The 13890-nt window shown below is 41.8% G+C and overlaps 1 protein-coding gene across 1 annotated transcript; it reads left to right on the top strand.

Moving 5' to 3' along the window:
• Nucleotides 1-1625: 1625 nt before the first annotated feature.
• On the top strand, nucleotides 1626-9889 carry LOC119733198 (ATP synthase subunit g, mitochondrial-like). Its single transcript, XM_038206788.1, has 3 exons — nucleotides 1626-1774; nucleotides 5762-5922; nucleotides 8439-9889. Exons 1-3 carry the CDS (start codon nucleotides 1690-1692, stop codon nucleotides 8565-8567), a joined length of 375 nt encoding a protein of 124 aa, XP_038062716.1. The 5' UTR covers nucleotides 1626-1689; the 3' UTR covers nucleotides 8568-9889.
• The last annotated feature ends 4001 nt before the right edge of the window (nucleotides 9890-13890 follow it).

A 13890-nucleotide genomic window follows, 5' to 3' on the forward strand; every position in this document is an offset into this window, starting at 1 on the left:
TTTTCTAAAAAAATAAATGGATTCGAATCGGGAACGTTAGGGCGGCCTTTCGTCTGTTAATTACCCGAGTAAGATAATGTGGGATAGGAAACCTGAAACGGGCATTAATTAACCCGAGTCGCGAAAAACTAAACGAGAATATTGGAGATCTATAGTGAGCGGCTTTTAAACTTCTGAAGGGGGCACTGTGGTGCACTTTTTTTTAAGGCGTGGGGGACACATTGAAGGCAACTGATATATTGTTTTGTGCAATTTAATGGGGGGGGGGGGTGCACAGACCTCACTACGGGGGGGGTCTGATTGGGTTTTTAATGCAGGCCTATTCGCGCGTGTCATGCATGCACTGAAGACACTATATGCTGGGGGAATTAAGAAGCTGGAACTGTCGTGCAGTGCATTAAATAAATTTAAAGGAACCTGCAAGATTCTTTAAGTGCATCTAGGGACGGGGGAACCCCCCATTCAGCCGCTAAATAATGTTATGATACCAGAAAATAGAATTAAATGTATTCTGAAATTTCCTTAGAATGCAGGAGAAAGCGATGTTTTTATAATGTTCAGGGACGTGGTGTGGGGTGAGGGTGGGTGGGGGGGGGGGGGGGGGGAGGTGGGGGGATTGGCAGTGCTTGCTCTGGATCCCACCCAGCAGGCGTGCATCTGGCACGCACGCGCATACTGTGCACGCTATTTGTGGGGTACCTCTATTGGTCGACCCTAATTCCCTTCTTTTGTTCGACTTTGTCCCCTTAAAAAATACGGCTATGGGGTACGGGGGCCTACTGCAGTTTCTTAAGACTCACTGGCGGGGTACCATTGTTCCTATTGTTGCCCTTTTTAAATTCAAATTCAAATTCAAATTTATTAGCACTGCTTCGCAGCTGAAGCTGAATTACAGGTGTTTACAATAAAAAAATATAATTATGTAAAACATTATTTGTAACACATTAAAATTGAGAACAATTGTTATATACGCAGAAATATGCCAGAAGTTGAATTTAAACAAAAGTGCCAATTTATGAACGCACGCTGCATAGGAATGCCTAATTCTATCACCGCCTCTCCCCCCCCCCCCCTCCCCGTTACACGCCACCGCCCCCCCCCCCCCCCCCCCCCCCCACACACACACACATATGCCTGAAAGCTAGATCCTCCCCTGTTTTGTGTATTCAAAAGAATAGACAATATTCATAGCGGATTTATTTATTATTTATTCATTTTTGGGGAGAGGTGAATCGCCAAAACAACCAATCAAAATTATTGGGCTAATTAAATAAGTCATGTCTCACCCCCCCCCCCCCCCCTCCTCCGGTAAACAAACGTACACCATCTCCACTACTTATCCTGGGCCCATTGTTAAACAAATGACTTCATTGTCGGTGCTAAATACAATTTTGAACTTGCATTATTTTAACCAAAAAAATAATACCCAGATCATTATTATAATTTTTTTTTAATAAGAGCAACAGCCCAGAAAAATAATGACTGGACTAGTGGCGAGTTTACGGAATCGACACGTTTCGCGGGTACCAATGTTCTAGCGTAAATGAGTACCCATGTGGTTAATGTAACCAGCGAACATTTTCTAGCTTAGTGTCCAAATTCCTACGCGTATTCCGGGCACTGATATATATCTATCCAACGTGACCCGTCGGTTCGTAGGAAGCGAGAAATTACGAACTGGTATCCAACATGGCGAAAGCAGTGCAGAAGATCGTTGGTTTGGGCCAAAGATTGGGAACTTCGGTGGTCACACAGGGACCCAAAGTTGCTGGAAGTAAGTTCTTGTGATTCTTAACTATATCAAGATAGGAAAATCGTTGATTTATAAGGGATATGTCCTGAATGTGTGTTTATTTTTAGTGTTTGGTTTTGTGTGCAATTTACACTGATCAATGGAATGGATGCCCATTTTACGGACAAGTGGGGAAAACGGGGGCGGGGGCAAAGCCCCATAAATGTGGCCAATCATGTATTTACGGGCCCAGTTCTAGTATAAGTGAATTTAGTCGGCGAAAAGAATGTCATAGATAAACATGATAAAGCAAGGCATGCAAGGGCAGGGTATTAAAATTCGTAGTGGCTATCGTTACGCCGGAAACAGGTCAACTCGTACGCGAACCAACTCGTACGCGAGACAACTCGTACGCCGATTGGTCAACTCGTACGCGAGACAACTCGTACGCCAGCCAACTCGTACGCAAGACAACTCGACAACAAATTTAAATTGAACGATGTTTACGATCGCCAAACGTTTACCCCAAAACACACGCCAAAGTTATCGATTTATCACAGTATGATTGTAGCCAGTATGTATTTTCAACAGTTTAAATTCCATAAATGCAACGATGTCAAGTTCAAAAGTTTCAATGATACAAAAAAAACATGATCCATTTTTGCGACCGATGTGTAGTGCAATGCTGCGGCATGCGCTTCCAACCACGCAGCTAGTGTGGAGAATTTGTCAAGACGTACACGATTTGATTTACACATATTGCGGGGCCACTATAGCAATGTATTGTTGGAAGTCTACAAATGCAGCGGACATTATACGATTTAAATTCTCACTACGTGGCAATATCTTGTCCTATAGCGTACGGTGTGAGCCAGGATCAGACATCGACAGTGTGCGAGTGGTCCGGGAAAACAAATCAAAACTTTTTTGTTATGAGCCAAAAAAGCTGATTTAAAACTGAACTAATTGGGACCACTCAGTAACACAAAATTATCCCCTTAACTTAAGGAAAAAAGAATGTGCCGGACAACTGACCGACCTTAATTTCCTACACGCCCAAACCAACGGTTTTAGTCTAGTCTATACTCTTGCATACGAGTTGGCTCGCATACGAGTTGGCCCGCGTACGAGTTTGTCCGTGTACGAGTTGTCCTGCGTACGAGTTGGTCGCGTACGAGTTGGCTCGCGTACGAGTTGACCTGTATTCGTTACGGCAGCCGTAACGCATTTCCCATTTTCTATCGTTACGGTAGTAGGCAACTTTTATAAAAACATGAGAAGAAAATATAAAATTAGAAGGAAAAAAGTGCTTTTGAATGTTATGAAATTCGGACTTTATTTCCCTTTTAAAAAAAATCTTCCAAAGCCTTAGTCCGAGTAACTGGAACCCAACTTATCGCCTTTTTTAACATTTGGACATGGTCTGGCGATAGTGGGGTCCAAGCTAATACCGCAACCTGGACAACATCATCCTGTCACTGTCCCAAAAACCAACATTTTCCATCAAAAAACATCAGATTTCACCTTCAAAAAGGCTTCCAAATTACTAGATATGCCACCTTAGGTACAAGTAGACATCGATAATTAAGATGGTTGTACTGAAGTTTACTTACGATCCGGAAAAAAGTGAAATTTTCCGTTCATTTCGGAGAGCTCCCCTCGCGATCTTAAACACGTTAAATTTCCGATCGTGTTTAATGTTTGAACAACGCGATTTCTTCTACATGCCCAGCGTACATTCGATGGTCCCCGTATCCCGAGTGCGATTCCGTTACCGAGCGCGTGCGATGCATCGATTATGATAATGAGTAGACTGGATCACGTTTGTAAACACATGTGCATTTCAAACGATAATAGGGAGTCGGGAACTAGCGCAGCTTTTATGGCGGGTACCAGTTCAAGCTGGTTCCCGATTCCCTTTTACAGTTTGAAATGCACATACATGTTTACAAACGTGACTCACGATGATGCAAAATCCTACCCTCTATCAACTGAGCTGTCACACTGCTCGCTAAAACGTGGGGAAACAAATAATTATATACCTGCATGCATATCAAAAAAATAATGGTAGAGGGCGCTAAACAATGGCTGCCGTAACAATAGCCACTTCGTTTAAATTTTTGGGGTAGATTTTGGGATAAAAAAATTAAATGATGATGACAATGGCAAATGCAACACAAAAATTAGCCTTGGTCAATGCTCTCGTCGTTATTTGTCCCGTACGCGGTCAATCGTCGGCATATATCCTCACGCGCTATGCACATGCATGTAAAAATACAGCGCGAACAGCGACCTCACGTGGCCACTATTTTTATGCAAATCAGTTGGAGACGATCTCGAGCCTTGGCTCAATCATAGGCCAAAGCTTATTGATGTTTTTCTTTACTTTGCGCTAGATTTCCAGCGCACGACCTCGTATGCGAATACAGATAATGTAGGCGGGGCTAATATGTGGAGTGTCCAATCACACCTTGGTAAATCCGGACGTCATCAAATTATTTGCAGCTATTCTGCCTTTTGCGGACGTGACAGGAACCACAGTTTTTGTGCATTGGTGCCGTGTGCAGAGACACACAATGTGTACATGTATGGATTATGTACGGTGCCACGTTTCACTATGCAAGTTTCCACGCAACGATCGACCAATAAGAAAACGACATTTAAGGTCAGCTAAGGCTATTAACGTAATGAGCACCACCCCCAAAACCTCACATGGACGATTGAACCAAGGCTTGAGATCGTCTCCAACTGATTTGCATAAAAATAGTGGCCGCGTGAGGTCGCTGTTCACGCTGTATTTTTACGTGCATACATGTATAGTGCGTGAGGATATATGCCGACGATTGACCGCGTACGGGACGAATCACGAATAACGACGAGAGCATTGACCAAGGCTACACAAAAATAAAGATGGTGATCACCTCATCATGTAGGCTAGCCCGACTGCATCTGGCCGTACAGTACTATCGCAAGCTCTGTAGTACGGCCCGAACACCAATGCTCCCCTAAACGCTGAACTCTTATGTAGCAATTTTGCTACCGATTTTGATCGAGATTATCTTCTCGTCCAGTACAAAAATTTCCAAACTTAAGGTTCCTAGTCGTAGACGAACTCATAACTTTTTCAAAAAAACGTTCTTTGGTTCCAATATTTTTATCCATCTGGCCAAAAGACGACTTTCAGTCATCATCTTCCACAAATACCGTCCTGAAAATGTCCTCCGTGCGATTTCAAAATGGCGGCCGCGTTGTAATATATGCATTATGCGGGCATGCTTGGGCAAGATTATGAATATGCATTGCAGTTTATGACGTTTGTCGGGCGCGCGGCGCGGCTGGCCATACAAACACGCTCTCATGAACTGAATAATGCGGCCGCCATTTTGAAATCGCATGGAAGACAATTTTCGGGACGATTTTCGTGGGCGATGATGACTGAATGTCAGCTTTTGGCCAAATGGATGAGGATTTTGGGATAAAAGAACGTTTTTTCGAAAAGGTATGAGTTCCTCTACGACTAGGAACCTTAACTTTGAAAATTTCTGTCCTGGATGAAAAGATAATCTCGATCAAAATCGGTAGCAAAATCGTTACATCAGAGTTCAGCATTTAGAGGAGCATTGGGGATCTGGCCGTACAACAGAGCTTGCGATAGTACTGTACGGCCAGATGCAGTCGGGCTACATGTACATGTAGGCCTACCGTAGACTTGGCGCTAGAACTCCTTTTTTGACATTTGAGATGTTGGTCTGCCGTACTATCGTCCCACAACGGAAAAATTGTCAAAGTGACAATTTCAAAGTTCCCACAAAAATCACAAAAAAAAGGCTGTTGACTCCCAAAATCAATTTTTTTTGATTGCCTTCAACTCTTCTCTCTTAGATGCAGTAGTTCTGGTGCTGCCCCTGCCTGGAGTTAGTCCCTCCAACAATGGTGTCCGAGATCCCAGAGATGGAATATTTAATATGGCTGTACAATGAACATCTCCCAAATCAACCTTTTCGTTTGCCTGCCAATGTTCTCTCTTAGATGCAGTGCAGTGGACTCGGCCCAGACTATCCAAGTTCTGGTACTACGCCCGTGTGGAGTTAGTCCCCCCAATGCCGTCCGAGATCCCCGCTATTCAGAAGGGCTTCGGGGAGGTTGTAGCCAGTGCACGCTCAGGGAAATGGATGAACATGACTACCAGGGTGGGTATTAGTTAGGATCTTCTGACGGCAAAATGCATGAAATGTGATTTCCTCATGTTAATTTCCTCTTATTTATTTGGTCAGATTTTTTTTAAGAATGTGTTAATATCAAGCATGTTATATCAACTTTTTAAAAATGTTTTGCCCTGAAAGAAAACTGAAAGATGGCACAGTTGATTTGAATCTTGCTAATACAATCAACAGAGTTGTAATGACTCGAGTCAATGACTCGACTCGAGTCCGACTCGAGTCACATTTTTTGGCGACTCGACTCGACTCGAGTCCCGACGGGTAAATGACTCGACTCGACTCGAGTCACTGCGAGCAAATGACTCGACTCGACTCGAGTCCCTCATCAGAATGACTCGACTCGACTCGAGGAAGGCTAATAAGACTCGAGTCCCAAAATAAAAGCAAAACTTACTTGCGAAAAATATTTGCAATGACTTACGCTGCGCCGTTCGCGTTGCCAGTTTTTGTTCACGTCACGTTAATGTTCGCGAATAATGTACGTTTATATACAGCGGCAGTCTGTTTCCTTCCTCCATAATGAAACAACAAACATACACCGTGTCGCGGACTCCCACCTTGTGGTTCTATAGCATGTAATGCTAAACCCGGAACCAGACTTAAAACGCATTTCTCAATCCGTGGTTTCATCATTGGTTTCGGGCGATTTTGAAGTTCTTGGTGGAACGCTGGCTAAATTCATGTCCCGATTTCACACACAAAAATGGATACAGACGGGCCCACCTTTAAATAATCAGAAACAGTTTTGTATAATGCAATTAGGTTTTAACGTTGTCAGCAATCAGCGAACAACAAAATCTAGACTCGAAGCCAAACGGTTATAAGACCGAAGTTTCACATCTTCTTATCTGTGACGTGAGCTAGCAATGGAAACTGTTGGTTGGGTACCATACAGCATACTTTATGTCTTTGGATTTCCGTAATAGACTGGTGCCTTGTATTCTTTCTCTCTTGTGTTTGTTGCTTTTTATTGTAATTTAGTGTTCAAATATTTGTGACTCGAATTGACTCGAGCTAAATACTTGACTCGACTCGACTCGACTCGACCACACTCTGTGACTCGACTCGACTCGACTCGACCTTGTTGACCTAATGACTCGACTTGACTCGAGTCACTTCTTTAAAATGACTCGACTCGACTCGAGTCACAAAAATCAGTGACTCGTTACAACTCTGACAATCAATGCAACTTCTGCATCAAGTGAACAAGGCCTTCGTCTTGACTGTGCGTTAAATGCACAATGAAAGGGACCGATGACTGCAGTTTATATTAATAATAATTTTCAATTTGGTATAGGGGTCAACAAAAATTTTGCTACGTTCGGATGAGATTATTTTAACCCGTTCACGCTGGGATTACTTTGACAAGAACGGAGCGAGGTGCGGGATTACTTTTCACTTGACCTTCATGCCAGGTGGGCTGAAGCCATCATCCTCGGGCAGCACACTCATACCTGTACATGTACAGGGTGAGCCAAAAACACAAAACCCAAATGTCAGAACCATTGTTTTAGTGAAGTTCTGCATGAAGCACTCTCAAACTCTAAGATATGTAAGCCCAATTCGTTCTTTTTGTACAAGAATCGTTCAAATCACTCTTATACCTTTTAAGTTACGGAATTTTTAAGGCAACCACCTCTTAAAAGTTCTGTCCACGGATCACAAAAACTAATCACAAAGCAAAACAAAAACAAATCACAAAGGGGTGTGTGTGAATGGTTTTTGTTTTGCTGAGAGAACGCACACCTTTCCTTGTGATCCGTGGACAGAACTTTAAAACGGTGGTTGTGTTTACAATTCCGTAACTTGAAAAGTACACGATTGATTTGTATGATTCTTGTACTTCAGGCCAAAAAAAAAAATAAGTCGGTCTCTGGTCAGCGCACGCGTCGATTTTAATCATGCGCGTCAATCTTTTTTTTTTTCCAAAATGTTCCACTGTAGCTCCAACAGCGCCCTCTATTGCCGCACCTCCTCAATTTTATTTTAACCAAAGAGCACCAAGGAATGGGAAATTGCACCAAGGCAAATGATCGAGAGCACCAATGCAAATTATGGATGACACCAATGTACAAGAACAATAGTACCCACCTTGTCTGTACAATCCAAGCTTGAAGGAAAAAAAAAAAGCCGCGTCCCTGCGTCAATTCCGGAACTTTGGTCTGACCAGAGACCGAATTTTTTTTTTTTGGCCTAAAGCAAGCTTATGAATTCGGCTTTCATGTCCTAGATTTTGAAAGTGCTACATGCAGAATGCCACTAAAACAATAGTCCGACATTTGGGTTTCGTTTTTTTTTTACTCATCCTGTATTTCCAGCCTCGCTCCCTGCGTATTTATCCGTCATCCGTTCCGAATACCACAACACCTATGCATGTATACATGTACATGTCATCCGGCGCGAACTGGTTAAGGGGAGCCGACTGTATTTTCAATAGTCTGATGATCACTTACTCCAACTGTATCTTTCTTGTTTGTTATTACCAGGAGGCTTTCCGCAACACTTTGGTCTGCATGGAGGTTGCTTTCTGGTTCTTCGTGGGCGAGCAGATCGGTCGGAGGAGTATCATTGGCTATAACGTCAAGTCTGATCATCCAGAACCCAAATACATTTAACGACAGCTTCAACCTCGGAGTTCTAGCCAAACTTGTGTAGTATTGCCCAGCACCCTCCAGATTTACCCATCCCGAACCCAACAGAATCCCCCAAAATCTTACAGCTGACTGAGTTATGTTGGGTCTCTTGTGGCATTGCTGAGATTATTATGCAGGTTACTCCCTTACCTCACATGATCCAAAAAAATCCAACTGCTTATGCAATCTTTGTATGATATTGTGTGGTTATGTTTAACAAAACCTGCAGATTCCTGAACCGCTACCGCACAATCCAACACGATCCAACAATGGACAAGGTTTTGCTTGATCTTGGGCAAAGCAAAGTCAACTTCTTGACCCCCTACACCCACAGAATCCAACAAACTTAAAAATTGAGGGTTCCTTAGATTTGATCTCAAATTAACCAGCAAAGTCCGTTGGTTTCAGGACCTAAATCCCACAAAGTTGAATATGGTCAACAGCTGACAAATTCCTGTTTGATCATGACAGTGTCAGTTGGTATTCAGACAGATGTACAATGTATGAATGCTTTCACTATCAGCAATGTTTCCTGGAGTTTGTTTTACAAACCACATTAAAATAATAAACTGGTATTTGATTTTATCCTTGCTCTGTTGGACAATTCACAAGTCGTGTCGCGACTTAGGTTTAAAGATGCATGAGTTTCATATTTAAGATTGATTTGAACTGATTGAGGTATTTTAACGAATGAAGTGATTGTTTTGTTTCAGGACAAGTACATGTTCATGTAATGTAGGCATTGAGTTCAGTAGGTACAATGTACATGTACACCAATGAAAGTATTTGGCTTTTGGGACATGCATTTCCTAAATTGTCATTTTTGTAAGACACACTGCCTCTTGCAACAGATCAGCAAGCCTGCAAATTCTAACGACTCTCACTATTAGCACCATCTGTAGTTCTTGCACAACCGGCCTATGGGAAAGAAACTCTTGTTGATCTCTTTTATATTTCTTGTCTCATATTCTTTGGTTTACACATGAGGAAATATTCCGGAGGAAGTATTCCGAAGGGTTTATTCCTAACCTTTGTTCTCAATTGTACCTTGATGATTTTCCATCATGAATCCTCCATCACGACCTGAGCTCCATCCAGTGTGGATGGGACTGCAGTGTAGTCCTGTTTGACCTCCATTGACCTCCTGCAAGGCAACTGGATAATACTTTACCTGCACATGTACATGTATTTTCCTGAATAGATATACTTTATTACTGAACACTTTGTGTTGTGTTCTTTAGCATTGTCAATTCAGTTTGTTAATAAACCATTGTTGTTTACAGAATTGTAAAAGAAAGTGTTAATCACCTGAAGTATTTGCTGTGGAAAATGCAAGTTAAACATGTGATTGGATGTCTACCTTTGACATCATTATGCTACCGTTCAAGTTTTAAATAACTTCAGGTTTCTGCATATCCATGATGTATCACTTTCTCCAGCTAAGTGTTAATCAAGGAGGTCATAAGTCACTACTTCATCATACATGTATTCAAAAGTCACTACAAGTAGCTACATGTATGTGTCATCATTCATGTGACATCACATGCCATCCCAATTCAATACATTGCACATGTCACCAAGTGTCATCACAAGTCACTTCAAGTCGGCACAAGTCATCCTTTGTCTTTTCCATATCTTTTCACAAAGTACGTGACATGTGACATCACATGCCATCACAAGTCAATACATGTCACCAAGTGTCATCACAAGTCACTTTTAGTCAGCACAAGTCATCCAGTCTTTAGCCAAGTCACAGTATACATGTATAAATGAACTATGACAAAGGCATTCCTTTGTCTTTTCAATATCTTTTCACAAAGTATGTGACATGTGACATCACATGTCATCACAAGTCACTTTTAGTCCTCACAAGTCATCCAGTCTTTAGCCAAGTCACAGTATACATACATAAATGAACTGTGACAAAGGCATTCCTTTGTCTTTTCCATATCTTTTCACAAAGTATGTGACATGTGGCATCATCTGCCCTTCTTAAGTCAATACATGTCACCAAGTGTCATCACAAGTCACTTTCAGTCAGCACAAGTCATCCAGTCTTTAGCCAAGTCACAGTATACATGTATAAATGAACTATGACAAAGGCATTCCTTTGTGTTTTCCATATCCTTTCACAATGTATGTGACCAGACTTGTGAATTGAATCTTGATATGACGTGTGATTGACTCGGTTGCAGTTCGGTAGTTTATACATACGATCAGTGACAAGACAAGTTTTCGCCACCCTGTGTTAGATCTGATTATCATTACCCCGCGAGTTGAAGTCAAAATGACTACATGTATTCTAAAATGTCTCAACTCTGAACTTGGGGGTTTTTTTTTAATATAAATTATCAATCATTCACTGGATTCATTGGCGCCCTTACAAAAAAAAGTAATTGGTTTGCAAATTGTCCATAAATGTATTTTGATTTAATTACAAAATTTTACAATGTTTGTGCTATCAATATATACGGAAAAGATAAAAAAATTGGATAATAATGAAGACCTTTGAAACCAAACCAAATCATAAAACATAATGTACATATATGAAATTTAATGGAATCTAAAATGATTAAGCAATAGATAATTGATACGTCATATAAGCATAAAAATGTAACAACATCAGAGTAAAATGAAATAATAAGTATTAAATCAGGAAATAATCATCCCTTGGAAATGTATACACATGTATATACAGAAGAGGGGAAAAACAGTCAAGTGGCGCATCAAGTGGGAGGAGATTGGGGGGGGGGGGAGGGGGGGGGGACGGTGACTGCTCTATGTTCCGACACCGTTATGCTCCGACACCCCTGTGTTACGACAACCCGCACTTAAGATTGTGTTACTCCTGGTTTAGGGTTAGGAATAGAAATATGTGCAGTCGGGGTTACACCCCTATGTTCTGACTGCAGATATTCCTAACCGTAATCCTAACCGGGAGTAACACAATCTTGTGTACGGGTTGTCGGAACATAGGGGCGTCGGAACATAGAGGTGTAACCGGGGGAACAGTGGTAGTGCGCGCAAAAGATTAGGCGCCATCCCTTAAGCCCGCCCCATGGTGCTTTGACCTATTAAAGCCGCTATTAATGCCATGGCGTGCAGGGAAGTCCAACATAGGTGCATAACAATTGTGTGCTTAAAGTGTGGGGCTACTATGAAGTGTGGCATGAGAGGCACACGTGTTGTTGTCCCGGTCCGCCCAGGTGCGCGCTGTGGGCGGGGCCTATTGGATCAAGTTAATTGTCGTTCGATGTCTCTTATTTCCAGCGTCGAGACTGTACTGTCTTCTGCAAGGAGTCCATCAACCTTTTTTTTTCAAATTGGCGGACACGAATACAGGGTGCTATTTTGTTGAAGTGGGTAATATGGCGCTCTCCACGAATTGAGGGCGCTATTTTGTTGGAGAGGGTATTTACCCCCGCCAATAAAATGCCGCCCTCCCTTCGTGTCTGCCATTTGGGTATTAAGCACTGAGCAGTTTACACAAATAGCGCCCTCGCAATTTGCCCGTCATAATATTATTTCAAAAGACCAATTAAGATCCATCTCGTGTATGGAACCTACAATAACGGGGCCCGTCAATGTGTGAATATTCAGGTGCACTGACGTTGGAACTCTGTGTGAAATGGACTGCATCTGAAAAGAAAGAATTTTGTGATGAAGAATTAAATTGCACGAGAGAGTTCAGCAGTAACATCCCTATAGAAAAATAATGTTCAGCGCTTGTCTGCAAACAAAATTATGAGCCTGTTAAACGAGTACTGCAGTGCTGCGGTTCGACTATGGAGTATTATTTGACCAATTAAAGCCGCGATTAATGCCAAATTGTACAAAAATAGTCATAAAGTTGTAAATCTGGAAGACCCCATTTCTCTTTCTTGTGGATAGCGGAAGACATGCTCTATCAAGTCATTTTAATTTTGTTAATTTTAAAAATGACACATTATTACAAAAAAATGGGTCAACTTGAGGTCACGGTAAGGTCATGATGACCTACTTTTCAAGAATTGATTTGAGCAAGCAATTCCCATTATTTTAATACTAAATTTGCATATATTTGATGACAATTGACATGGTTATGACATATTTTTTTACCAAAAGGGTGGAATTTTAATCTAAAAATGTCAATGAAATGTTTAGCTAGTTATTTCATGGTAGTGCAAAGCACCCAATTTTGCCGATTAGTTTTTGTGCTAAGTATGTATCAGCCACAAAAAAACAGCCGCAAAAAAATACATTAAATAAGTTTGACTGAGGATCTTTTTTTGGGGTCAAATAATGTACCTGTTGAGTACATAATCTTGAGCTTAGCAGCTCTTCGATGACGCATGCTCAACTAGACAGAAGGTTTTCCCGTGTCTATCCAAGAAACGATCATGAACCACTGTACGTGTATCACCTTTAACTTTTGGAGAGTGCCGTTAAAATTATATGCAAATAAGCACGCACGTTTTCCGCGCGCACGCGTACGCGCACGCGCACGAGCCTCTATGAAATAAAACATGGAGGATCATGTTTACACGAGGGAGTCGTGTCATGTGTGAAACTTCTCACCAATTGGAAACTTTGTTGCAGTTTTGCTAACTCTGCATTGCGTGTACTTCACTGAGTTAACAGGTTGGGCATCAATAGATGCCTTTTGTCGACGAACTGAGTGTTTTATCTTTGTGAAAAAGGAGAACTTTTAGTGCCAGAAGTTTTGTTCGCGTCACGCGGGACCGCACCAAATCGCCCCACGTGTCTGTGTGGCACCTTTGCCCCATACTGGAGCAAGACAACGCGGAGTCACCATATAATACAGCTATAGACAGAATCGTTCTTAAATAGAACTAGTACTAGCGTTTGGAATTTGGATGACACAATGGACGGCGACACAGTGGACGGCCTGGCGTTACAGTATAACAGCTGGTAAGTAAAAAAAAAAAATCTATTGTCACATTTTGCTGAAAATATTCTGCCAAGCACTTTTTTGTTTGAGTCAGCGGAAGAAAGGTAGGCCTATACAATACTAGTGTAGCTAGGCCTACTGCCCGTAGGCCCTATGCTTTAGAGAAAAAAAAATGTGATTTCAAGTGGTCTGGTATGCAGTGTCGTGTGCCCAATTTCATGGCTCTGCTTACCACAAAATTGCGCGCTATACGATCACCATTTTGTGTTAACTGCGCGAGCACAAAAATGTAAGACAAATAAATTTAGGCCGGAGAAACGTTTCCCTTAAATCTATTAAAAACAGACTTAATTTTTGTGTCACTCCCCAAATATTAAAACAACGTGGAGTACAGCCCAAGAAAAGATGCAAAAA

Source organism: Patiria miniata, unplaced genomic scaffold (genome assembly GCF_015706575.1).
Source record: "Patiria miniata isolate m_02_andy unplaced genomic scaffold, ASM1570657v1 HiC_scaffold_25, whole genome shotgun sequence".
In the NCBI taxonomy this organism is placed as follows: Eukaryota; Metazoa; Echinodermata; class Asteroidea; order Valvatida; family Asterinidae; genus Patiria; species Patiria miniata.